The 27,934-nt window shown below is 40.5% G+C and overlaps 1 protein-coding gene across 1 annotated transcript; it reads left to right on the top strand.

The window, feature by feature from the left end:
- The first annotated feature begins 1,986 nt into the window (after positions 1-1,986).
- ngfa (nerve growth factor a (beta polypeptide)) lies at positions 1,987-27,101 on the top strand. The gene is made up of 3 exons (XM_084721142.1): positions 1,987-2,289; positions 25,501-25,608; positions 25,784-27,101. Exon 3 carries the CDS (start codon positions 25,795-25,797, stop codon positions 26,671-26,673), a length of 879 nt encoding a protein of 292 aa, XP_084577268.1. The 5' UTR covers positions 1,987-2,289; positions 25,501-25,608; positions 25,784-25,794; the 3' UTR covers positions 26,674-27,101.
- The last annotated feature ends 833 nt before the right edge of the window (positions 27,102-27,934 follow it).

Raw genomic sequence — 27,934 nt, forward strand, 5'->3', positions numbered from 1 at the left:
AAATTGAAGCCCACACATCAGGACTAGATTGTGACTCATCCCAGTTATTGTAACACACGTGCACGTGCATGCGCACATGCACATACACGGTAATAATGATTAACAGTAGATTTTACAGCACCAAACCTGACAAAACCACAAGTAATCTTGTCCATGTGATGGGTGTGTTAAATGTATTTATTTATTTTAAATAAACACAACACACAACAAATTCATACATCCTATAAATAACAGCGATAAGTGAAACTGTCCAAAAACTTAAATGCACGAGTTTTAAGTTCTAATGCTAGGGGTCTCTCACATCAAAACAACAACGAAAGAGTTTGATGATGTTGTGAAGCAGCATGGGATCATGGGAGTTGCTGTCTTCTGTGGGTTTGACCGTTGTTGGAAACATTTGGGATATTGCAAGTACAACACAGTACATCATATAGGTCGGTCTAATATAGGTTTTTAGACATTTTAATGCAGAAATGTTACATATTATAGTTTTAAACTATGATATAAAGGTTTGGCAACTTTAAACCCTTCACCAAAAACCTAAACATCAACAAATCACCTGAGGTTAAGAAACCTGATCAACAATGCAGTCTTTAAATCACTTGCATTTAGGTCCGGGCCTGAAACAAGGTCAAACTTATGCATGCAGGTCCTCCGAAGCAGCGTCAAAAATGCCTGAAATATGAGGATATCATTGCACTCTTGACCTCCTCTCCACCCTTTGAGCCCAAAGCACTCACCCTCCTCAGCATTTCTCACCCTTAACCAACACCAGAGTGGGGTGCAGGGTCAGAGTTCGCCAACTGGGGTTTCCCCTTTCAGACTCAGCATCGATAACAAGGGTCCAGGCAGTTTTGACAGCGACACAAGCTCGTACCCACACAGAGCTTGAGAAAGAGCCACGGCAGAGCTTAGGGAAATGTCCACTTGGGTTTGAACTCATCAGTGTGGGGTCAAAATTCTTGAGCAGAGAGAGACCCCTCTCAAGTTTTCACCTGTGTTATTTCTTCCAGGGCCCATTTGCACCCAATAAAGTTTTCTCATTATCACCGAAACAACATCAGCGTTTCAACTCAAAGTCAAAAGGAATTTCCATTTTCCCAGGAGGAGGAGAAAGGGATGACACTGACACACAATCCTTCCTTTCTCTCATTTTTCTCTTTCTTTTTTTCTGTCTGTCGGAGCAGTCGGGTGGGATGTCTGTCTGTTCAGCGCCAGGGGCTCTGACAACGATACGGTTCAGGTCAGAGAGGAGCTGTGAAAGAGAGAAACACATAGAGGCAGAAGGAGGGTGAGAAGGAAAGACGCAGAGACGGGGGAAAATAAAGATGCATAAACAAGAGAGAGATGTCAGGGAGGAACTGTTGTGATACTGGAGCCTGAAGGCCGCGTTGAATGCAGGGTGTGGCTGATCTCTACCCAGGGTGAGGGGATATCATAGCTGCATGGTTCCACTCTATCTCCCATGTTCTCTCCATTCGCAATTAACAAGTAGCAGGGATGAATTCCTGGTTGCAACAGACCATCAAAGATCTATTCTTGCAAGTGCATGAATATCATTGGAGCTGCACGCATTTTTTCACATTATAAAAGACTGCATATTTATGATATCAGCTTGTAGAAAATTGTAGTTGTAATTGTAGTGGCCCACATTTCTGAAATGTCTTTCACAAGCATCCTCCACATGGAGATTGTTGGTGGTTTAACCACATACATGGCAATATCCAAGGACATCTGTGCCAAGCTAGCAATGACTCAGGTGTGGAACAACAATGACAATCTTGGGAAACTTTCACTGCACAAGGAAAACCCTGACCTCACTGTGACGTCAAGCCTCAAATGAACGGAAGTTGAATCACCCCTGGAAAAAAGTGAAAGTTTATTTCCACTGATTTGCGCAAAAGAAGCAAACGTGAATGAAACAGGATGAATAGCAGCAGCGAGGTGTAAATTATGAGCAGCTGTTCTTTTTTTTTTCTTTTTTTTACGCTGAGCACGTGGAAAGGGTAGGCACTAGGACCTGCAGTGCGCCACACACACACAGGAGGGAGGGAGCAGCTTTGGGACTCCTCTTACTAAACTTTTTAGAACAATCCATTTCCCAAAGAGTGTGGGAGGGAGACAGAAGTGAATGGCCCAGGACCTGGATTCACAGCTTTAAAAGCAGGAGCGGGATTTGGAGTTTGGGATAATTCTGGAGAGAGTGTGTGTGGTGGAATATAGCAGAGTTCATCTGGAAGTTGTCACTTACTGAGGGAGAGAAGAGTAGGAGGCAATAACAGGGTGGTGGTGAGTCCTGCCTTGTTCTTTTAAAACTAATTAAACATGGTGTTAATGTGTGGGGTGTGTGTGCAAATATAGGACAGAGAAATTGAGAAACAGCAGAGAGAAGAGCCTCTCAGTAGATTTACACTGAAGTTTGCTTCATACCTGTCATTAAGTGAAAGTGGAGCCTCTGAATTGAGATTGAGCTCAGCAGCAGCCTGTTAGTCCTCTGTTGGGGGGGGGGGGGGGGGGGAGAAAAAAAATTCCAGCTGACTTCAACACTCAGGAGGAAAAGTTTAGCTGGGTGATGAAAGTGAAGTTTGTTCAGTCAGATACGGTCGTTTTCCAGGATGGAGAGAGGGAATGGAAGAGGAAAGAGGTGAGGATTAGAAAAAAAAAGGGGTTCTCCAAACTTCAATGGGAACCAGTTCACTGTTCAGAAAACTCTTGGGACATCAGGTTACCTTCTCTCCCTCTCTCCCCCCCTTTTTTTTCTGTCTGTCTGTCTCTCTCCCTCTTTTTCTATCTGTCTTTCTCTCCGCTCATATTACACAACCCTTAAAGGACTTGTAGATTCTGATGAGGTCCAGTGTCCAACATGAAGTATTCTGCTGCTGCTGCTGAGGTTATCCTCGCGTCTGGGTGGGGCCTGCATGCTGCTTGTAAGGGTGTGCAACTGATCAATGTTTCTCTCTCATATTGTATATTTGCGTGTGTAATTGTGTGTGTATACAAGCGTGTGTGCTAAACACAGACCTCATGCCTGCCACTCCTACCAGGGAATTCCTTTCGGGCTTTGACAGGGGAGGAATGTCACCGCGGACCAACATTTACACACACAAACAAACATTACACATAGTGTCCTATAGGTGCAGTAATGTAGTCAGCAAAGTTAGACCTGTTGTGTTATTTTGATCTAATTTGAATCCGAAGAAAATTAAGAAAAAATGTAGGCTTTTGAGTTTAAAAAATTCCCAAAGACCAGGTGGTAGTGACAAGTCAGCTCACATTGAAACACACAAATATCTGTATATTGTCTGCTTCAACAACTGTACATGTGTGTTTAATATGAAATCATATCAAAACTTTCAGCCCAGGCCAGAGAGTGAAGCTCTCTCAAGAGAAAGGTGCTCTATCCGGTGCTAAAATAAATTTTCTAAATTGTTTACGAGCTTCAGTTTTGCTGCCAGTGTGTGCCGGAGGGGAGCTGACTGTGTTTTCATCACCTCTCTGTTGGTCCACAGAGGAAGTGGAAAGAGAAAGGTGCAGCAGTCTGGCCGTATATCTTCCATGACGTCTTAACAGATACTGAGCTTTGTCCATGTGGTTAACACGACACATTCAAGTTAAGCTGACATTAAAATGCATATGTTTCACTGGCCTTCAACTATATAGACCAGCTTTATAATTTCATATTTGTTATTATTCATTATCAATATAATTGTGGTATTGTTAAAATGCCCTGAAAACATTCAAAAAAGTAAAGACAGTGAAATAATTTAATCAAATTTTACATTGAAAATCTCTGTGATTTGAAATCATGTCCTTTCGATGTGATGTTAGTGTTTTTATTGATGTAAAACAAACCCTGTTGCGCCTGAGTCTGGGAGACTGTTGCTAACTTCGAGTGATGCCAGACAGTATTTGTCATTAGTTTTTTAAAGTGGTGTAATCAAACATGGTTTTAACAATAACTAAAATTTGAAATACTCACCGTCAGGAATTGTATTGTGGTTAATCGTTAAACCGGTTATCTTTTCACCCCTACTTTGCACATGCCTAATTGTACCATCTATATAGGAGGAGAATTTTCTCACATATAGCCAATGAAAACATTTCATTATTACTGTCCCGTCATCACCGTGAAAGTGACTCTGACTGAGTAACAACTGAATAATACCACTGCTAACGTTTAACCAACCACCTCTCCTTTGGCTTGTAACCTACATCTGTCCGTCAGTCACACAGAATGATCCAGAAGGTTGCAGATTAAGGGGCATTTGTGATAGAGCTTCAGTACCCCTCCACTCTTTTTTTTGTTCACTATTATTTATAAAAATAGATTTCAAACCATTTTTACAGATTTTTAATTGCAAAAAGGGATGGCATCTGGAAATCTGGAAAATTGTCCCACTAAGACCCCGAAGTTCACCCAGTGGCACTGCTCAAAACAACATCAGCTATATAAACCACTGTGTGTATAAATGTGTGCAGAGGGCAGATGGACAGTGCTGTTTTCCCCTGCAGACAAAGATGTCTGTGATTATTCATGACCCTCTCAGGTTTCCCTTTGAAGCTGAATTACAGCTTTCTCTATGTTAGCACCTGTGTGTGTGTGTGTACGAGTGTGTGTGTATGTGCATGTGTGTGAGTGAGAGAGATGAAGAGTAACAGTCTACAATGAGGTATGCAAAATATTGAGTAGTTACTATGGAACAAATATTGAACTAACTGAATTGTTACTATGACTGCATCAGTTTGCAGCACAACACAACACTTTATTAAAGACAATGGGTTGGGTTTTTTTCATGTTATTTTGTATTTACTCAAACAAAAAATGAATGAGAGATATATCTAGAGCACATCTGCATTAATATTCTTATCCATGCATCTTTTTATTTAGCTAAAACAGTCTGGCTAAATGTTTGTTAATTAAAGGTCCAGTGTGTAAGATCAAAGGGAATCTACTGGAAGAGTATAGCAGCAGTGGAATAAAATATTCATATGTTTTTATTAATTACTTGAAAATAGAACCATCATGTTTTTGTTACCTTTGAATGAGCGGTTTATATCAGCAGAGGGTGCAGATCCTCCTCTGTGGAGGTCACCATGTTGCACCCCAGTGTTTCTATAGTAGCCCAGAATCGACAAAATATACTTGGAAGGGGAGAATGAGGTGAGGTGTTTGCAATCGAATTAAACACACTAAATCCTACACACTGGTCCTATAACTGGTAAACTAGACCATGGATTGATTTGTCCCTTACTCATGCTGTAGTATGTCTGGATTTTGTGTATTTTCAAAATTCAAAAGTTTTATCTTAAGAGTTCAAGACATGCATTTAAGGATTTGTATTTTTAAAGCAGAAGTGCATTAATGCACTGATTATTATAACCATACCTGTACTATCTTTGCCATACAAATATCTGATAAATACAAGTTGTGCTTGTTAAAATACGACTGAACAGTCTGCACATTTCTGTCATATTTCAAAAGCTATTTGGATTCAACTGCTGTTTTCTCCACTGTTGAGACATGACATAAAGCCATCCTCTGAATGGGCATGCAAATCTGAGATTGTTCTGACTCAGATTATGACAGGAAGAAGATCCAGCTGTTAAATACACAAGTGTGAGCTGTCTAGACTGCAGTGTTGTATAGGACACCTGGGCAGGGGAGAGGTTATGCAAGCACACCTGGACTGTCAATTTAACTGTGGTTATTTTACCCGAGGGCCTAAAACAAACCTCACCAACCCTTAAAGTTAAATTACAAAAATAAAAAGTGAATTCTAAAAATTAGTTATGTCACAAACGTCGTTGTTGCAAATCCTGTCGTGAAACCTCCAGGCATGTCAGAAAATAACAATATTATTTATTTATTTTACAGAAAGCAGATTTTCACCTTTAAAAGGGTAATTTTCCAACAGAATTTTCTTTTCACTCATGTTAACCGATATTACAGTTTAAACATTAAATTAATGTAAAGCATCAACATCACTTGCAGCTTAATATGGGCACTAATTTAGAACAGTGTCTGGTAATGATTGGAACCATGTGACATGTTCAACTGCATTAAGTATCTTACGTGTGTCATTTGTTCAAGGCCAAAAAAGTCTTTTACTATTGTAAATATCAGACTAAGTTTGACATGAAGACAACTAGTGTGCCTAGAAAATCTGGAACAATGCCAGCTGGCAACAAAGAGCTAATTAAGTGTTTCATTCACACAGAATTATGTCTTATCGCTTCATCTAACAGGAAGTCTGTCTTCCCAGAACAATATCCTATTTATTTTTGACCTCAGGTCCAAGAAAACTGACTTTTTGAACACAGATTTAATGTGTAATTCTAAAGCTTTAGATGGTCTTTTGGCTATTTGTAGAGTAATTTTGTGTCTTTGCATCTTGCTAGCAGTAATAGTGTGAAGCATATGTATGTCACAGTAGAGCAGCGTGTTAATAAATAATGTGATAAGCTGTATGAACTTAGAACTTAAATGCATTTAATTAAAGAAGACGAAAATCTTATCACTGTATTTTCTGTTATCTTGAAATTCATACTTTTATATGAATAAATGAAGTTGATGCATGTTGCTGCATGTTTTGCTAAAACAACTAGTACATAATATAAGCATCCATTTCATTTTCAGTCCAACCTTAACTTAGATGACATAACAGTTGCCTTCCAAGAACAAAACATGTCATTAGGCAACAGACAAAATCGCTCTCTGTCTGTCTCTGTGGGGAAAGAGGTGATGTCTCACCATCTAGAACAAAGCTTCCCTGTTTGGGAAAAATGAGAAGATGATAATTCACGGGTCAAAACGTAAACCCAGACCCGACTTTGGTTATCTTTTGGGTCACTGGAGCTGCAGTCTGGCACAGGTCAAAGCACAGGATGGGGTAAGAACATCTGGTGTAAAGTGAACCAGCTGAAGTGTTCTGTCTGAAGTCAGTGGGAGAGCGTGGAGGTCAGAGTTCGGGCTCCAGGTGACGTCTGTGTTTGTGGAGGAGAACAGGGCTGCGGGGGTCGCAGCAGGTCAGGATCCTGAGCCGTGTGGCACAGGAGCGGAGAATGGAAAATACGGAAACGTGACATCACCTCCCAAGTTTCTTTCTGCTTGTAATTCTCGTTGACGTCTCCTTTACAAACAACTTCTCACAATGTTTGGGAGAAAACTTATTCAACAGAAATCATGGCTAACATTGTTTGACATTTGCAACTTACTGGTTTGAGACAGAATTGTTGTCAGACATCCGTAGGGTTCTTTTGTCCCAGCACCTTTTTCTGCCATATGGACCTGGTTTTCAGCTCCTTTTGCACTGTTGAAAATCAAGAATAATACCCTCCTGTGTTTGGACTTTTCCATACATTGAAAACTCTCTTGAGACTGTTAATGCAAGTTGGTCTTTGTGTTTAACTGTTGAAGATCTGATTTGGACAGGTGCTCCATCAAAGGGTTCAAATGTTTGCCTGTGTCTGCGTGTTTCTCGTTCTATGTCTGCACACATGTGCGTGTTTGCTCTGTATATGCTTTTAAAAAATGACAACTAAGTGTGCAGACATGCCTGCTCATTCCACATTAAATGCCTCTATGACTTTCAGCTATGACTCGCTCTCCTCTCATGCATGTGCATGCAGCCCAAACACACAGTAGCTGATAAATCACCAAATTACCCCGGCTTTTTTTTTTTTTTACTGCTAGAATAACAGTGTTGTGGTCTTAATCTGTTGACTAAGTGCACGTCTGGTGTTTTGAATTGTTTCACCGCAACCCATTTTTATGTGTGTGTGTGTGTGTGCGTGTGTGTGTGTGTGTGTGTGTGTGTGTGTGTGTGTGTGTGTGTACATTTGGATTGATGTGATGACAGTCTCACTCTCACTTTCCTTTCCCTTTATACCAATTGGTAGGTTGACTGTTGCTTGTCTGGACATGAAACTCTCCCTCGCTGCCATCAAACTTGATCTTCTTGAATATTCAAATTCACTCCAATGTCTTAAATGAGCAAATTAGAGGAGAAATATGTACAACCTCACTTCCAAAATAATGCTGTGTAAAACAAATATAAACAGATTGTAATTATTTGAATGTTTTTTTTAAAACTTGCATTCAGTACAATACAATGAATACAGAAAGAACACAAGATATTTACAACTGATTAACTTGTTTTTTGTAAATATTCACTCATTTGAATTTGATGCCTACATGATGTTTCAAAAAAGTTGGAAGTGGAAAAGTGTGGTAAGTCCACATTTGAAATTGTTTTTGAGAATCATGGATGTCGGACCTCTGGGCTAAAGAGGAGAAGGACCATCAAGATTGTTGCCACTGCTAACTTCAAAAGCCAACGTCTTTGATGGTGTGGGTCAGTGCCCATGTCATCAAGGCCCAATTAATGCTGAAAGGCACATACAGGTTTTGGAACAACACATGCTGCCATCCAGACAATGTTTCTTTTTCAGAAATGTCCTTGCTAATTTCAGACATGACAAAGCCAAGACACCCTCTGCACCTGTTTTCACAGTGTGGCTCTGTATTAAAGCATCTGGGTACTAGACTGACCTTCCTGCAGTCCAGACCTGTCTCCCACTGAAAATGTGTGTTGCAATATGAAGCAAAAAAATGTGACAATGGAGATTCCAGACTGTTGAACAACTGAAGAAGTTTATCAAGCAAGAATACCAAAGTATTTCACTTTTTTTTAATGTTGCAGGCATCAAATTAAAGAATGAGTGTATATTTACAAAAAACAATAAAGTTAATCAGTTTGAACCAAAAATGCCTTGTCTTTGTAGTGTAATAAATTGAAAACAGGTTAAGAGAACTGCAATTAAAGACAACTGCAGTCTAAATGATGAATTGGAGCCATAAATTGTATATTAAATACAGTTGTTCAGGGTCAAATCCCTCTTTAATATGTGATATATGGTCAAAGCAAGTTGTTCCCTTCACTGTCTTCTTTCCAGACTCTAAGCTCAGGCAGGTTGGCTGCAATCTGCAGGGACACTGAACAGTAAGACAAGCACAACATTACATTTAGACCATGACAAGCCACAATAAGTCCTCCACTGTAAGTTGATTAGCTGTTTATAACTGTCCATTGTCTGTCAATATAAAGCCAAGCCCATTATTCTGAAAACCAAAGTCTACTCTTCTAAAAATAGAGGCTATAAACATTTCCTCCTTCTGAAAGATTACTAATGATTTCTTATCACTCATAGACACTTACTGATTTGGTGAACATTTAGCATTAATTTAACTCCAATAAACATGAAACAAGCCTGGAATGGAATTTTCAAAGGAGGACAACGCAGCTGTAATGTTGTTGTTGGAGAAGTTTTAGGATTTAGTAACTATATTACCTATTTCTCTTTCGGATGAAAATTAGCATTTGCTATTAGACGCTTTGTTGTTAGTATGTTTTTATCCATATAATCATCCATTCTAGTTCTAAAAGGAACTACAGACAAAAAAGATACATAAACCACTCCAGCACTGTAGGAATGTGGTTTGAACGTGTGTATGCGCAATACGCATGAGCGTACATGTGTATGTATATGTGTGTTTGTGTTGGATACTCATCAAACACACACGCCTTAGCCCCAAGGATACAAGTGAAGCCACTTATTATGCACTTATTCGGATTATGCTGATTTGGGAATTTACAGTATGCAACAGGATGAGCTACTGACTAGTCATAACAGATTTGTCTCATACACAATGAGCAGAAAATTAATAATATGTCTTTCTTCTTATAGTTGTTTTAACCAGACAGGACGACTGTAAGCAAGTTTTGTTTTAGTTAAAACTTGAAGATCAGTGTATCACAAGCAGTTTTGAGGGGGATGACGCTGTAGGAAGCCATTCTCTCTGCTGGATTGTCTCTTAAGCCCGTGCATCAAGCTCCGCAGTAAATATTACTTCATCTAAAACCCAGCTGCAGGTCACATACGCACACAAACACACATGAATGCAGACGCGCTGGAAAGTAGCCATTCTATCTCTTTCACCATAGCTCTGCTCACATGCTGAACATGGCATGCTGCTAACAGACAGAGGATGGGTCTGGGAGGTCCCACGCAGACAGGTGGTTGACATCAGCAAGAGAAAGGGAGGAGGGGAGGGAGATATGGACTGAGGGAGGCAGAGAGACACAGGCAGAGAGACAGAGGGATGACAGAACGATGTGGAGACCACACAGAATAGAAAATGGCCGGGTCAAGTCTTCAGTGAGAGGGCTGAGACGGTAATCAAACAAATGCTGGGAGTGACGACAATATCGCATTTTTACACTCCTCAGAGGATTCAGTACAGTTCTGACAAGACCTTCTATATCAGTACAACAGAGTGGATTGTGCTTGTCTATTTTGTGTGATTACATAGAGAACACAGTCTCTCTTTCAACAAGATTACAGAGAGTGACAAACAATGGGAAAAGTGAATAATTTACCTCTCATTTTTTATTTGAAACAAATCTAAAAACTAGAAGCGCACTCAAAGAGTACAGACTTCTGCTGAGGCCAATAGTCCATTCTTCCATGATATGTAAATTGCTTGATCTCATGAAACATAAAGTTTAAACATTTTTCCTTAATGTGTTTGGTGCCGTTTATTGTTCACGTTTCATATTTCATTTAATTTCATATTTGGTTGCAAGATATCTGTGTATTTTAGTGATTGACTGGGATTAAAAAAACAAACTTGGCATTTTCAACAGACCATCCCTAGTTTCAATCCCCTGTCCACCATTTTTAGCCTGGCGACACTACCGTAACGTTTAATTTCAGACAATCTCAGGTTTCTGCCTTCACTTCATATTTCCACTTGCTACATCGAGGGGAGAATGAGAATGTGATTTTAAAGGTACAATTTGGCTGAACTTAAATGTTTTGGGCTGCATGCATGGAATAACTTCTTGAATCGAAATAATCAGAGATAAAATTATTATGTTTTTTATTGTTATTATTTTTTTTTCAATGCAATGATGACCTATTCCGAGTTGCCCAGGTGGCCCATAGTCAAACAGTTTGTCTGGCATTTGCCCAAATTTCAGATGACCAGTTCGTCCCCAGTGAATTTACGTTTCCATAGTGACACCTTAGTTTGACCATAGTGGCTGCTTTCTGTATGAAGAAGGCTACCCCACAGGATTACTGGTATCCATGAATGTAGACTGTGGAGTCATTGTATTGGTACAACTGGATACATTTTGTCACTATTAAATTTTACTGCCAAGTACTGGATTTTAAAATGTATGACATTTATTCTGTCAAGGTCAAATGTCAGTGTCTTGCAATGTTAACGAAAGCAAAATAAATAGATAAATAACTGGTGTATCTGCCTATTCAGATCCACTCCAAAATTTAATGTGAACAACCCTCCACCAAGTTTCATGAAAATCCCTCCTGCAATTTTTTGTGTAATCCTGATAACACATGGACAAACTGCACCAAAAACATAACCTCCTCGGTGGAGTAAATAATACAATCAGGATTTTAAGTTGCTGTACGAAGGCTGTCTGGTCTTTACCTATTTTGCCGCAGTATCCTCGAGTGAGTTACTTAATCTCTACTTGCTTCAGAGGTGCCACGCTGGCTGGTTGACCTTTCGTCCCAAACAACACAAGCAAATTGAATTAAGTTTAAATTGGTGTAACATGGACTTGATTTGTTTAAGGGGAAAGCACAGCTCAAGCTTGCAGCCAGAGCACTTTCACTGTATTCCAACAGTCTTTCAAATACTGTCTACACCTTTACATGCCTTAAGAAGGAACTTGACCAGAACATTTTTCTCCTGATTAGCTCTCCTGTACAGCTACCTTTCAGATGTGGAGATTGTTTAAATATTTACTGTGTAGTGCATGCTTTCATCACAATAGGCATTACAAAAGGAGTAAGATCATTATAAGAATACCGAACATGCTAATGTCTGACGCAGCATATACGCAGTTTGCGTCTATGGGCCCACACCCATGCTTATGGCATCAGACGAGAACGCAGCACAAACGGGGCGTAGTGGAAAACCTGGGTGTCTGAGTGAGCGAGCACATCTGTCTCTTTACGCCCACGTTTCAATTTAAGTTCTGTAGAAAATTTACCTGTGTGACTCACTCATGATCGTGCCTCTGCTGTTTTGTTTACAGCAACATGCAGTCAAAGTGTCACATGCAAATCTATACGCTTGATTTCGTCCAGGCTGCAAGCTGTGAAAGACACATTCAAAACACAGATACGAGACTGTAAGATGAGTCAAATCAGGATGACAAACTGAATGAGTCATTGTAGCATTAGTCAGTGATCTTTATCAGCAATATCACTGAGATTAATTTGACCTGATTGGTGTTTCAATCTGATCTAGTTATACTCTGCTTGAGGATTAGTATCAACATGAGTGAATTTCTGCTTGGATGCTTTCAAGTTCTGCTCCAGCGGATGCCCTGAGAGTAAATGAGAAACATGAGCTACAACACCTCTGAGACAGTTGGTTTTCTGCCTGCTGGAACTGTTAAAGCTATTCAGAGGAAAGACACAGCAACAAAACTCTTGAGTCTCTTGCTCCTCAACTCTTTCCAACTCCCTGTAGCCTGAATTCCTGCCTCCTTCCCTGTCCTTGACCTCCTCTTTGTCTCCATCCCTGCTCCCCTACAACCTCTCAGCCTCTTTCTATCACATGCTTCTTTATTTGTTGGATTCCCAAGACATCTCATTGCCCATCTGTAGCCCGCCTTCCATTGCTTGTTGCCTCTCCCCATCCCTTGATGTCTCTGATTCCTTCCTCTCCATCCCTCTGTCTGCATCCTTTGCTGTGGCCAGACAGGCATTCTTCTCCTCCGGCCTTCCCCCTCCCTTGCTCCCACAGGGGAGCAACGAGATTCTCACCAGGAACGGGGAGTTATTACTACGACTATGCCAAAAGATTAACCACTTGTCTTGAGAAGATTGTTGAATGTCAAGGTCATAAAAATGAGGGGTCTGGAAAACATGTTAATCATTGTGTTCATCCTGCCTTGAAGGCCTGGAGGACCAGCCTCCCACATCTGCTGGTCCAGTGCAGGGAGAGTGTGGGTTTGACTGGGGATGGGCTCGGTTGTAGGGAGGGGGGAAAAAAAACGAGAAGACCTTTCACAAACAGTGTTCTGGCTGTGGTTTTGCCTCATTGCCAAAGGAACCTCATGCCTGGAGTTCTGCCGGGCTCCAAGACAGCAGTCGGGGGTTCGTTATAAAGACATTAAACAGCATCACATCCCTGAAATTCATTGTCTGTGACGACCTCGTGAAAGTAGAATTAAAGGGTGACAGCATTTGTGTCAGAAACAAATTGTTAGGTGTATTTAAGGTGTGCTAGATTTATGAGGATCTGTTGTCAGAATACAGTTGAAATTGAATAAAATATTCATATGTGTTTTCATTAGTGTAACAATACCAAACAATAGCTCTAGATTCAGACTTTCACATTTTTCATGAGTTTCATGGCCACCATCTCCTACAAACTAGGAACAGGAGGGGGAGACAAGGTGTTTGCAGTGTGCAAGCTCACCGCCAGAATTCACTAAATCCTGCACACTGGTCCTTTAATAATTGTGTCAGTAAATTTCAAATTTGTTGAAGCTTGACCAGAGCTGTGCTGACCTTTGTGGGACAGCCAATCCTTGCTGATCACTGCCTAAACTGAACGGTGGCAATATTAACATTGTAGCTAAGGTGGCCCCGTTTAGTACAGTGGAGAGCTCCAGAGTAGGAAAAAACTGTGGTAAACAATGTGGAACATGTAGAACAAGAATCTTTCCACAGTAGTGTGAGTGTGCACGATAGCTTTAAGTTAGAAATCTGGATTATTTCAAATCAGTTGTACTTGGCCTCACTTATGTTGTCATACATACATACCAACACGTCCATATACCTAAACTATATAGAATATATCAGTGGCTAATGACTTCCAGTGGACATGTATGTGTAATGTAAAGAAACATGCTCGTTAGGAGGGAACACAAAAGTTCAAAAAGTTGAAAAGTCTTTACTCAGATGGATATTTCATGATGAAATCCTAAAAACACTCACAGTGCTTGTACATGTTAAAATAGAGCTGGCATGGTGATGTGTGATGGTTGGAGTGAACCAGCAGCGACAGGCATAACAGATTTTAAGTATGTTACTTATATCCCTTGATTTACATCACATGACATTAAACACACGATTAATGTTGTGAAACACTCACCGTTCATTTAGGCACCAAAACTACTTGTTAGGTTTAGGAAAAAAATCTTGATTTGGGTTCAGATAGGTATGTTATATTGCATGTTATGCAGTGTTATTCATGTGATGTCAAATACAGTTTATGTCGTCAAAGTTTCATTGGGGTTAGGCAACAAAACAAGTTAGGTTTGATTTGGTTTTTGGGTTAAAATAAGTGTTTTATGTTAATGTTGCATTCTGTTACACTATATTACCTTACCCAGTGGCATAAGTCACATAAGGTAACTTAAGTAACTTAAATTTTAAAATAAGTCAAAGTTGATTTCACACAAACCGTCCTTGGTGAAATTCTTATATCTGTTTACTGACCTCGGCCCCCACCCTCCAAACTCCTCTCTATGTGGTCCTTGTTGAGCTGCTTGCATCGATGACCTATATGGTCGTTTTTCTGGTGAGGATGGGCTGATGCATACATACATACATATACCCCACCTGCTCCTGAACATCTTAAGAAATATTTATACTACGTAACAACAAAGTAGGCAGTTATTTCTGGGAAAGTGTTAAAAACCACATTATTAAACCACCAAAAAAGCAATAATATTCCTTGACGTACAAAAAGCTGCATTGTTTCAGTTTCTAGTTTCTATTTGCTACTCATCCCTTTCTTCCAAATGCAATTATTGCTGAATTTCGCTCTCAGCTAGAAATGTTGTTTATTTTGGATTCCTTTCACAAACAACACAAGGATTTAATCTTTGTATTTTGGTGAATCATTGTCCGACTTACTGAGGGACCACGTGTGACAATGGGGAAAAGACTGAGGTTACACTGTAGTCGTGTCTCTGCTTCGTTTCAGGGTTGCCCTTGCAAATTAAAGATGACGTTGGAACAAATAATGTGCCAGGAGCTGACTTAAAAGTTTTACCACATGAAGCGTTATGCATAGCTGGAGACGTGTGAAATGTCAGCTGATAAAAAGATCTCCCCCTCAGGCCAGAGAGATACAGTATACGCCAGACTTGTGGTTCCTGGAACTGTGTATCATTATGTTGGACGGTAATGTGAGCCCTGTCAATGCTGAGCTGCCTTTGAGCCTTGCTACATCAAAAAGGAAGGAAGACATGCAAAAATTCACATGCATATTATTGCCCCTATTGTCCGACAGGTAAGTGGGATAAATTTAGGTCTTTTAGGTATTTAAATTCAGCCAAACTGTACTGGCACACTTTGTCCCTTTTGACTCAGTGCTTTGACGTCTACTTGTCTCGGACAGTTTGTCAAAAAGCCAAAGTGAAGCCATGTGCAGACACAAGTCCGACTGTTTTAATTATCCCTGTTCCAAGACAAATTCCTTCCACTTGGAAGTGAAATCCTATTGTCTGTGTATTTGGCATGTCTTCAGAAAAATCACTTAACAGCTTCTGAAGCAGTAACCAATTATTTGTAGCCCACAACAGACAAAAAACAAACACACTAAACAAACACACACACACACACACACACACACACAGTCTAGGTTCGAGATGGCCAAGTTGGAAAGAGATGAGGGATCAGATCTCCAGTGAAGGGGTCTATGGATATGATCTGAAAATGGTTGTGTAATTTTTCCCAAAACAGAAGGAAATGATAGAGAGTATCCACAAGAGCAGATGAGCTCTGCACCTGCACACATGCACTTCATGAAATCATGAAATCTGCTATGACTTTTAGACCTAGAACTGTCTGTGTATCCAGAAAGTTATGTCTGGCTCTTAACCCTTAGAGACAAGACAAAACATCAGGTTAGATTCCAGGAGCAGAAAAGGATAAATGACAGACGGACATACAGACATACAGAGTCGGAGAAAGTCACAAAACAGTATGGAGACACTGGCGCATTTTCAAAGTCTTTTTCTTTGAGTTTCCACACCTTGGCTTTGCTTCTCAGATATTCTCAAGAAACTCTGACCAGATACGAAAGCTTTTATTTAACCGCATCTGATGAAAAGAAACACCTGTGTAAAATGGTGGAATAAATATTAAATCCCACTGGCGCCAACCACACATATAAACATACACATGCTAATCAAAACAAGAAATGAACCTCAAATACAGACTTGTTGATATCCCACTCTCACAGCATGGCACCATGTTCACTTATGGTTTTAAATTTGTTTTGAGATTGTTGCTCATAAAACCTGAAGCCACAGATATATTTCAGAGGTTTCTGGCAGCAGTTTACTGAGCTGGGAAAAATTCAAACGGACATGTGAAGTACATGCCAGTATCAGCCAGCTAAGTTGAATAAAAGGTCAGTCTTTTGAAAGCTACTCGTTTTTTAAAGCTACCTGTTTTTAGAGAAATAATTTGAAAGTTGGAACGACATTTACCTGTGTCTCCCACCAGGCATATTTTATTGCTGCACCCAGTAAACCCATACAAGCTTACACATATGTTCTTTTTTCCACATTGTAGCATTTCATATCATAGCAGTTTGCACAGTAACTGTTCTTTTGTTCTGTGTATCTTGCATCATTTGCCATCGCACTGAGGAGTCAAGTGCTTTAGCAGGTTGTGTGTGCCTGTCAGTTTGACGTTGCCTGTCTCTCCCTTCCTGTGTCCTGAGGCCGCAGCGGCAGTTTTCTGTTTGAAGTGTCCCTGATGCACAACAGGTGCTTTGGTTCTCATAGCAAATGTCTTTTAAACATGAAGACGAGGGGAAAAGGACAGGGCAGAAAGTGATCTCTCTCATCTCTGCTACTCACATTACAACTGTCAAATCATGGTTAAAGTGTGATAGTGTTCACTTTGATTTTTTTTTTTTCCAGCCTGGAATTAAAGCTACAGTAAGTAACATTTTAGAAGCATCTATTGTGCTTGTTGAAACTCTTTTCATCCAATCATTTTCATTACGGCCCAATGAATTCATGCCTACGTAACTGCCTAGCAGCGCATGCTTAGCAGTTGACACTTTTCATGAGGCTTGGCAGATATATTGCTAAAGCTATAGCAAACTAGTCAGACAAGAATGGCAGAGAAAGTTCAGCCAAAATTTCCCAACGCTAGCATGCTAGCTTGACAGCCATGAATACCAACAAAAGCCATGTTTGTTGTCATTTATTATGATAATGTGAAGTCTTTTCTTTCATGTGAGGTAGTTGGCTACAGGTAGCAATGACAACGATGTGCATCACTCCCCAACACACTCTTGTTCGTCTTCTCTTCCAGCAGTAGATAAGCCTTGTGTGTTCATGTTTGGGTTTTTTGATTGAATACTAGCTTATATCCATATAGGCGTTTTTGGACGTGAGGGGTCATACCATGATTATTTGGTGGGATTGCCATGAGAAGTTGTCACAATAGATGACTGACAGGTGTTCTCCTTCCTTTAAACAGCAAACAAAGATGATGGAACACTTTCCCGCTTTATTTCAAGCATTGCAGGGACAGTACACAGCGGTTATCAATTTACCACTGACCAACAAAGAAAACATACAGGCTACTCCCTACTTTGCTGACTGCATGCTTTCACTTTAAACAGGACCAACATAGCGGCTTGTTTTGAAACTTTCCTTTAAATTACAGAAGTAGTTCACTCATCTGTCGAAGTGCCTTAATGCCCCTTCATTAACAGAATGTATTAAATGACTGCTTACATAGACAATGAATGGTAAGTGTAGAAATGACAGATCCTATGGACACATACTGTTACCTTAAGCTATGGGCAGATTCAGAACCAAAAGTGCAGACATGAACTACTGATGCTGATAACTTTTGCATGTATCTACAGGTGTATAGTTGCACCATGCCAAATTAGACAAGCTTGGCAAAAAAAACAGCAATTGGAATTGCAGTTGTATCGACTTGTATTAAAATGTTTATTATTCACAGACCGAAATATTGTTCTGTGCTACCATGAACTGTGAATTTCAGACTGGTTTAGTTTATATTAAATCCCATCTTAATATACATCATTGATGATGTGTGTGCAAATGGACCAGGGTGCTGTGTAATATAAGGATATAATGTAAGGGCATAATATAATATTAAACAGAATAAACGTTGCAGTATTTAAATGTTTTAACTGATTTTTTGGCTTAGGAAAAACATGCTTTTTCCACTGTTTATTTTATAATGTATATACCTGTGCTGTGAGTCCTATACAAGACTTTTAAAGTGTTTCCAAGAATAGCCGGCTCACTGACAGCCTCTCAAGAAGGTTTGGAGAATGTAACTTCATTGTGCTTTTAACAGACACTGCATGACATCATTTTGCGTGACAAAAACTTGATTCATGGCAGTATCTTGGCTGTTGTATGAGCTTCAAATAGCGGCTTGTCTTAACTGTGACAAGCAGATTGTCTGTCCGTAGAGGATAAGCTTCGATTACAATTGTGAATGAAAAACTGGGACTGGATGAGACATGAAGTCCTTGCAATTGAGAATATGACTCTGTGAAGTGGAAAGACAGGAGAAAATCCATTTGATGCACATGTGAATTATGTAGCAAACCTCCATTTTAACTGAAGAGTTTCATTTCAAATTAAACCTTCTCCACAAGTAAGAAGTATGTGGTCCTCAAAGACTCTTTACTTCCTTTTAAGCCAGTATTTTTCAAACATTGATTAACGAGTATTAAATACCATTTCTTTAGAGGAAATAAATATGTCTTCAAATGTTTGGATGCGTGTAAAAGTGAAAAGAGAGCAAGTTGCCCTGGCAGTCATCCCTCTTGATAATTATTTCCAGTAGATGAAAGCAGGAGGAACTGCTCTACACTGAATTGATGAGAGACACAGGAAAACTGTTTACCTTTCTCTGTTTTTCTCCGCATTACCCTCCCGCTGTCTCTTTTCTCTCTATCTCTGCAGCTGTCAGTCTCTCTTTCTCACCCCCTCATAATCTGAAGCTGTTGTCATCACTCCAAGAGAGAGGTGTGTGTTTGTTTGAGGGACCTGTTGACACGACGCTCCTGCACGTCTTTTAACAAGGACTTGTATCTAATGACTAATGTATCACACAGATGGGAAGAAAGCTCTGCTAAATGTAAACTAACCTCGGACTGATGGCAGGCAACACCCGCGTAAACTGCTCGTGTTTTGGCCCACCTGCCTTGTCATTGTATCACAGTCAACACACTGTTACTGTAACCACATGTAGTCATTTGGCAGCTTCTAAGTACCAGAGTCGGATCAATGGAGCATCTTGTGCACTGGCAGACTGAAATAAAATGTGTTACAGGCTAACAGTACATAATCATCACCAGTAAACGTGTGGCTGGCCTCCACTGCCTTGGGCTAAGTAATTAGTCACTGTCTGAACTGCTTTACTCTCATGCTGTCTAATGATTGGTTTTCCAGGTCACAACCTAGCAGCTGCATGACTTATGTCTTCTTTCCACATACTTTCATCAAACTTTGGCAACTGACCATTCGCTAAGATCCGCCTTCCTTAGATACTGTTGCTATACCTGTCAAGCTTTTCAGCTTTCCCTTCTCATGCTGCACATATGCAGTTTAGAAAGACAACGGTGACAGATTAACCATTGAAACAGAGTGTTGCAGGACTGAGTACTAAAAGCTGGTAATCAAATAATAATCAGATCCTATTAGCACGTGTTCCTCATTTCAAAGTGCTCTTTTTGACTGGGTTTTCCGATATTTGCCTTAAATAAGGTCTGTGGTTAACACAAGCTTAAGAGATTTTCACATTTTGTTCTATGGTATAAAATACATCAGTAAATATCCCATTCATGAATTTTGAATCCTCTATGTCCTCATTAGTCATTTAGTGGAGGTGACATTGAGTCACATGACTGTGGTGTTGAGCAAGCTGAATAAAACATCTAAGTGTCATAAACTTTTGTTCACCAAAAAGTTTTTTTTTCTGCACTAATCCAAAATCCAATGGAAAAATCCCATTGGCTTTTTGTGGAGGGAACCAGAGTGATGCTAATTTCCTGCTCTACAAAAGTATGTCATCCCTGCAGCACTCATAGCATTAGCAGTAATTGTTGAAACACTCTTAGATTCCTTAGAGAGGTAAATAAAAACAGACTTCTTTTTCTTGTTGATGACCATGGATTTATTTCGGCTAAAACAATTACTCGCAAAAGCAGATTTCAGAAGTGTAGCTAGCTAATGTAAGGTAATGTTAATGCTTCAACTAAGAAGTTGATCTCCAGCTGACTTTTCAATATTTCCAAGGCTGCAATTCATTTTTGTACAGTTGTGAAGTGTTGGAAGTTGGAGGTGGATACGTGTTGTCCATCTTTATTTTCTATCACTGACAAATCTCATTTTAACCCCTAGGAACAGAGTTTGGCAGATGGCTGACCTTGCTAGCATTTTCAGCTCACGTTCGCACAAGTAAAGACTATGGTTAATACCTTCCTCACATGTTTGCTCTTGTGTTTTACATTTTTGAAAGCCAACAAAAAAGGAACTATCCAAACTCTTGAGACACTGTGTGTCAGTATTCTTAGAGCCCAATGTATTTCAACCACTGACATAAATAAAGATGCAAGATACGGCTCCACTTCCTCCAACTTTACTGCCATCTTGTGCCGATCAAGGGTTGGAGCCATGCTTACCTGCCCATACAGCTGGCTAAATGGTATGAAACCTGCTTTACATTACATCAAACAACTAATTATATTTATTGACAGGGCAGCTTTAGATAGACAGGAAATGGGAGACAGAGAAGGGAGTGATACATGCAGCAAAAGACCGCAGGATGGAATCAAACCCATGGCCACTACTGAGGTCTCAAGGCCGCAGTTCAAGGGGTGCATGCTCTACCAGCGGAGCTACCAGGCCCATGTCCTATTAACTGACATGGGAGGGCCAGAGTTTATGATGTATACTGCAGCCAGCCACTAGGGGGTGATCAAGATGTTTTGGCTTTACTTTTGGGGATCTGCTATGTTGTCCATCTCTGTATATGTCAATGTTTTCAACATTTAAGAAATACAAAGGTTGACTGGCAGTGTTATGGGTGCTAATCTATGATTGGATATTTGTTGTTTGGAGGAGGGCCTTGGCAAAGGGTCAGTAAATTTTTTGAACATTGGTGCCACGTGAAAGATGACTCAACAGAAATGGTCTTGGTTTACAGTTTGGCAAAGCAGAGGAATCAGCCTATTGTGAGAAAGGGGACCCCCTTAGAGCCTTACAGTAAGCCACATGAGGCTGTTTTCATAAACATCCTTCTTGGTGCAAAATGTATGAATCATAAAAGAATATCGAGCAACTGCTTTGTTTATACCAGTTTGTATTAATACAGTATGTTGAGTGTCTGGAAATATGAACCATACTGTGCCTGTCATTTCTCTGGCATTTGCTTAAATTGTTTTGGAATACCTTTGTCATTATTTGGCTTGCACATGCGAGCAGGACTGTGTCCTACCAGCTCTCTTCTTCTTCAGGGCATCTCCCATGTGTGTTTGTGTACTCTGATTGTTCTGCCTGGATACTAAAGAGGAAAGCAGCTCACTGTCCTGTGCATGTCAAAGTGCAGGAAGCCTCACAAAGCACTCTGAGACTTCCTGTTTTATCAGTACCATATGGATCGCCTTTCCCCCCACAGTTTGATATACAGTTGTAGGATGCATGTTCGTATGTAAAATCCATTCGACCGTTTCGTCTAGCATTTTCTATTCCAGGTCCAGTCAACACCCTGCAAATGTTGCTGAACTGTCTAACTTTTCCAGTGCATCTAGTACACAATTTCTGAAGCAGAGCGTGGTTTTGTTTCTACAAAACCATAACACAAATAAACAGCATTGGGAGCATGTCCAAACCCACCGAAATACAGGAAAACCGCAGGGGCATCTCACAAGTTAGTATGATGGTGCGTGTGTGTGTGTGTGTGTGTGTGTTTGTTATTTTGCATACAGTATTTGTGTGAGAGGGTTTGATGGATCGCCACACAGATTGTGATCCAGTGCTGAAGTAATCCTATAAGTCAGAGGTGCTCTCTAAACCGCTCTGACCCCTGTGCTCCTGCGCTGCAGTGTTTACGCTGGCTCCACTGGCATTAAACACAAGCCACATATTTTTAACATTAGGATCCTCCTGGCTAACCCTGGGCCATGTAAATAGTGTGCTGCCCGTCAGCCGGGATCAATCAACTGTTTGGCCTGTTTGGACCAGCTCCATATGTGTGTGAGTGTGTAGGTGTGTGTGTGTATGATTGCCAAAAGATATCACTAGTAGGTCACTTTTTTGAAAGTTTCTAAAAGATTACTTGATTGCTTTGCAGATGCAATGCCAAAGTGACCATGTGGCAGTGGCTGAAGAAGTATTCAGATATTTAATTTAAGTAAAAGCAACAAAACCACAATGTATAGGTGCTTCATTATATGTTAAAGTGCTGCGTTTAAAGATTTTACTTAAGTATATGGGCATAAGACTTCTGCAATAAGCTTTCACTGTGTATATAACCACTTTTAGAGTCATAGACCGTTATATTATTTGATTGCTATTACTGATGAACTAACATATAAGCAGCCTTTAATGTTGTGGCTGTTTGAAGTACATAATATGACTTTGGGATAATCAACAGTAATACATCATATTTAAAGGTCTAGTGTATAAGATTTATAGGTGGCTATAAGTGTGTTTTTATTAATGTATAATCACCTAAAAGTAAGAATGACTTTTTTTTTATTTTGGAATCAGCCATTTATGTTCACAGTCTTTGTAACCATCATCTAAATCCTACACACTGGTCCTTTAAAAGCTCATTATTTGCTTTCTACAGTGTGAAAAACCCTCATATTTATTAAAATGCTAATTATGCACATATATCAAAATAGGATAAAAGTGCTGAATCCAGTCTTGAAAATCGTAACCAGTAACTACATGTAGTGGAGTACATAGACAGTGGAAAAGAAGAATATAAAGTTAATAGAAATACTCAAATTAAGTTCCTTACAAGTGTACTAAATAAAGTGCTAGTACATGCACACATTACCATAGTTACTCTCTACCACTGTCTTGCAGAAAAAGTACAGAAAACATGGTCCAAAGAACAAATATCTCAAGAACTTGTGCAATCTTTGGGGGAAAAATACCTGGAAAATGATTTAAGATGCTAAACGTCTCTCTCATGCTTCTGAGATGCTCTTTCTAATGGGAACAGGGCCAGTGACATTTTGATATGTCTCAGCTGCCTGAAGTTGTCTTTGAATTCTAGTCTATGCAGCCAATGCAGGCAACACTGACCTCTTCTGGTTTTTAGGTGTTACACTGGGAGGATTTCAATGTAAGACTTTTATCTAGAACAGGGGTTTTTGAAGTCTGAGACTGTGGGCCTCCCTTCAGACAAAGCTTGGAAAAAGAACACCCCCCCTCCCCCTTTTACTATAGTTGCTTCAATTCATTTAATTCCTGGATGCCTATATGATCATGATCATGTTATTGGACACTCAATAACTGAGTCAAAATAGCCCATATTGCTGTTTTACATAACTTAGAGTACTGCAAAATATATTAGGTGGGTATTTATGCTGCAAGAGGCATGGTTGAGGTGCGACCCTGTTCCTGAAACTCTGCTACAAAAGCTTCAATAGTTTCTGACTCTGGGAAAGTGGTAAAACAGTCACATTCCCCACTTTGCTATAACCAAATCACATACTCCTTTTGATAACTTATCTAATAACTGATATAATTTGTCTTCACTTCTATTCACTGAGCTTCCCCTAAGACTGTTTGGAGCCTGCCTCCCACTTTGAAGACTTCTGATCTAAAAGACCTCTGTGTCACAGAAGATTAAATAACATAATGTTTTATCTTTGCAACATGACCATGAATCACTAACCACTTCTATGTTGTGCCTCTCACAAGGTTGTCATGCTCAGCTAAACATTTACAACACTGCTAAACCTTCCGACACGTACCGGCAAGATGTGTTTTACAGAACATTGTAGATAAGTCAAAAATACTGACACGCCAGTTTCAGCTCACCTCACTGACCTTCTGAGTGTTTGTGTGGGAGGAGGGGTGTGTGTATCCATACACATCACAGCATCTAAGCATGCAAACTATTCATAAAAACAACCTGACATGCATTCCTAAATGCACATGTGCCCCATGTGTTTCTATGAAATACGCTGTGCGCATATGTGCTCCCTTTTCCTGTTGCATGTTGAAGTGCTTTATGTTCAATATATATGTAATATCTAATGAGGTGTGAAATGCCACACATTCCAATGCATGGCAAGTGTAAGCTCTAAGAGTTAAACATAGTGAGTGTGTGTGTGTACTTTGCATGAGATAAGGTCAGATAATGGTAAATTGTGTATGTCTGTGAGAGTAGCGGCGGTCAGAGGAAGAGAGATGAGAGTTGTATAGTGCTCTTAAAATCATCTCATCTACTATCTGCACTTCTTGCACTTCATTACCACTTGTTAAAACTGGATGGTGTGTCTGTCTGAAGAAGAAAACTAGAATTATCCAGTATGTTATCTCTTGAATAGAAATGAGTTTCATTTTATTTCTCATCTCCATTTTACTGGAGACTGGGAGACTGAGGTAGAATAATACCTTGAACCTGAAATTATCTTGACGCTGTTTTACTTTTGGCTTTGTATTTTTTCTTTTTTCTTTTTTTTGGAACAAGATGTGTTGCTATATTTTAGTGTTTGATATACAGCATTCATATATTTATTCAGTCATATATCACAGTGTTCCCCAGCCCTGGTCCTCAGGGACCATTGTCCTGCATGTTTTAGATGTTTCCCTGCTCCAACACACCTGATTCAAATCAGCTCATCATCAAGCCTCTGCAGAAGCCTGACAACAACCTGATCATTTGAATCAGGTGTGTTGGAGCAGGGAAACATCTAAAACATGCAGGACAGGGGTCCCTGAGGACCAGGGTTGGGGTACACTGATAGATCACATGCAATGTGCTGAATGTATGGGCATAAGTATGTCCTGCCCATAGAGATGTGTGCCTTCTCTCCAATCTAATGGGACTAAATGGCACTCAGCTTGCCGTACTCAAAGCACCAAAAATACATTTGAAAAATTAAAAACAGTGTTTATTCTTTCCAAAAATCATGACCCAGTCACTCAAGATAATCCACAGAGCTTGTTGTGAGCAGTTTAATGTAGGAACTGCTTTCTTTCTGCAGTAGAATCTACTGAAACTACTTTATGTGTTTTTAATTTTGGGGTGAAGTGTCTCTTGTGTAGTCTTGAATGATAAAGGCAGTTTACAGTACATTTGAAAGTAAATGGAATTAGTAAAATATGGATTGCACGATACTGTATATGAAAAGCAGAACTGTGAATCCACATTTTTAAGTTGGTGTGTATGTGTGTGTTGCAGAGCTGTGGTTCAGGGGGTCCAGATGGCAGGCATGAGGGGCCCGGCCTGCACTGGAGTCTGGCTCTAGAGTCCACAGGGGCTCCCTCTTCAACTGGACACATTCCACAGGTATCGTAATACTCAGCAACACACAAAACGAGACACACTAGATTTTTGTGGTATGAGCTGCTGAAGATCAAGGACCAAAAATGTTCACGTTATGATGAAAATGAACATGAACAATAAGACCTGAGGACAATACTGAAATAACATTATCTTAACTTTTTTCTTGTGTTGTGCTCAGGACGTGTGCCCATGAGGTCGTCACCACTGGTCCTGCTCCTCCTGATCGGCGTCCAGGCTGTACTGAACATGGGAGGTGGATTGGCCTGGAGCGCCGGGGCAGCCAACCACAAAGTAGGACAGCAGATGGCAGCCAATCACAGAGCAGGACAGCAGCAGACCACAGTGGGGGACCACCTTTCTTCAGAGGAGCATCGTAGGACCAGCCACCACAGGACCAAGAGGCCCCATCGGGCAACTTCGCACACCCATGATAGGAGCCTGACGGCTGGGCACTCTATGTCGAATTCCCCTCCTGACCCTTCCAGCCCAGTGGTGGACCCCAAGCTCTTCTCCAAGAGACGTTACCGCTCCTCGCCCCGTGTTGTCTTCAGCGAGGTGACCCCATCACATGATGCCCTGGAAGGTGAGGGCTATGACATTGAAGGGGTGAGGGGGGTGAGGGTGAGGCGTAGAGTGGGATCGCACACCATGCACCGTGGAGAGTACTCAGTATGTGACAGCATAAATACCTGGGTGGGCAATCTGACACGAGCCACAGACCTAGCTGGGAACGAGGTGACAGTGCTGCCCAATGTTACAATCAACAACGTGGTGAAGAAACAGTTCTTCTACGAGACCACCTGCCGGTCCCCCACACACAGAGGCTCCGGGACAGCAAGTGGGGGAAGGCAAGGGGGACGAGGCGGCAGACAGGGCTCCAAATCAGGCAACTCAGGCTGTCTGGGCATCGACAGCCGCCACTGGAACTCCTACTGCACCAACACACACATATTCGTAAGCGCCTTGACCATCTATCAGGAACGGACAGCCTGGCGTTTCATCCGCATCAACGCCGCATGTGTGTGTGTTCTCAGCCGGAAGTCTTGGGCGGGACGACTGGGGCACTGACTGGGGAGGACAGCTCCTGACCACTGAACTATGAACCAAGCACACACATTTCTACTAAACAGCCACTGCAGCTTTATTGCCAATACTGTAATCCTCTTCCCCACCTCCAAACATACACACACACACACACACACACACACACACACACACACACACACACACTCACACACACACACACACACACACACACTCACACACACACACAAACAGCTTCATCAATCCAGCCCCCTGGCTCCTGACCCTACCTCAGTCCGAGAAGTCCTGGTTGTTTTAAGTTATGAGGACTGCATGTCATATTTATGGTTTATACAGTCAAATATGAAAATATATACAGTATGTGTATATATACAAAATGAATTCAAGCTTTTAATGTTGTTGTTATTGTTGTTGTGTTGTTCATGCTGTTATTTATTAAACACCTCAGTATATGCCTGGTTTCTTGTGTCAGTTATAGATAGTGCTGATGTTCACGTTTTGGCTTTAAAGGTCCAGTGTGTGAAATTTACAATGATTTATTGGCAGAATATGGCAGAAATGGACTATAATATTTAAAAGTATGTATTCTTTAGAGTGTGATCAACTGAACATAAGAATCATCGTATTTTCATTCACATAGAATGAGCAATTTATATCTCCAGAGGGCATGGGTCCTCTTTTATAGATGTTTCTACAGTATCCCAATACAGAGAAAGCAAACACTGGCTTTAGATATGCCCTTTCTCATGTTTTTCATGAGTTTCACAGCTTCTGCTTCATACTTGGAAGGGGAGGGTGAGATGATATGTTTGCAAGCTCACATCTAGATGTCACTGAATCCTACATACTGGTCATTTAAAGCTGCTCTAGTGTGTGAGTGTTTTCATGGCATATCATCAACGTGGAGGGCGGCTGTTTTGAAGGTACTGAATATAAACAATTCATCTGAACTGTTCTTGATGATTTGCCGTGCATTGTCGTCTTCACAAACTTCACAAACAAAATTTTCTGGAAGCTGAGTTCACGATTGCTGTACACAGTTTCCAATGCCGTAACTATGAGTTCATGAGTTCTGTTTGAAGACAGCAACTGCTGCTCAAACTGATCAACTTTGTTTATTCCAAGACAAAGGAGTCAACTCATAAGGATTTTCACCAACTAGTTTCTCTAAATGTTGCACCTTTTTCTGTCCTTCTCTCTGAGTTTAAGTAGCTTACATAGTTTTTTTTTTCCTGAACCCTTCTGTGGTTTAGTCCTCCTACAGTCAGCTTGAACTGAATATTCA

The sequence above is a fragment of the Lutjanus erythropterus genome, chromosome 6 (genome assembly GCF_056507025.1).
Source record: "Lutjanus erythropterus isolate fLutEry1 chromosome 6, fLutEry1.hap2, whole genome shotgun sequence".
Lineage (NCBI taxonomy): Eukaryota > Metazoa > Chordata > Actinopteri > Lutjaniformes > Lutjanidae > Lutjanus > Lutjanus erythropterus.

Coding starts and splice junctions, on each gene's coding strand:
- ngfa (XM_084721142.1), top strand. CDS start 25,795: ATGAGGTCGTCACCACTGGTCCTGCTCCTCCTGATCGGCGTCCAGGCT.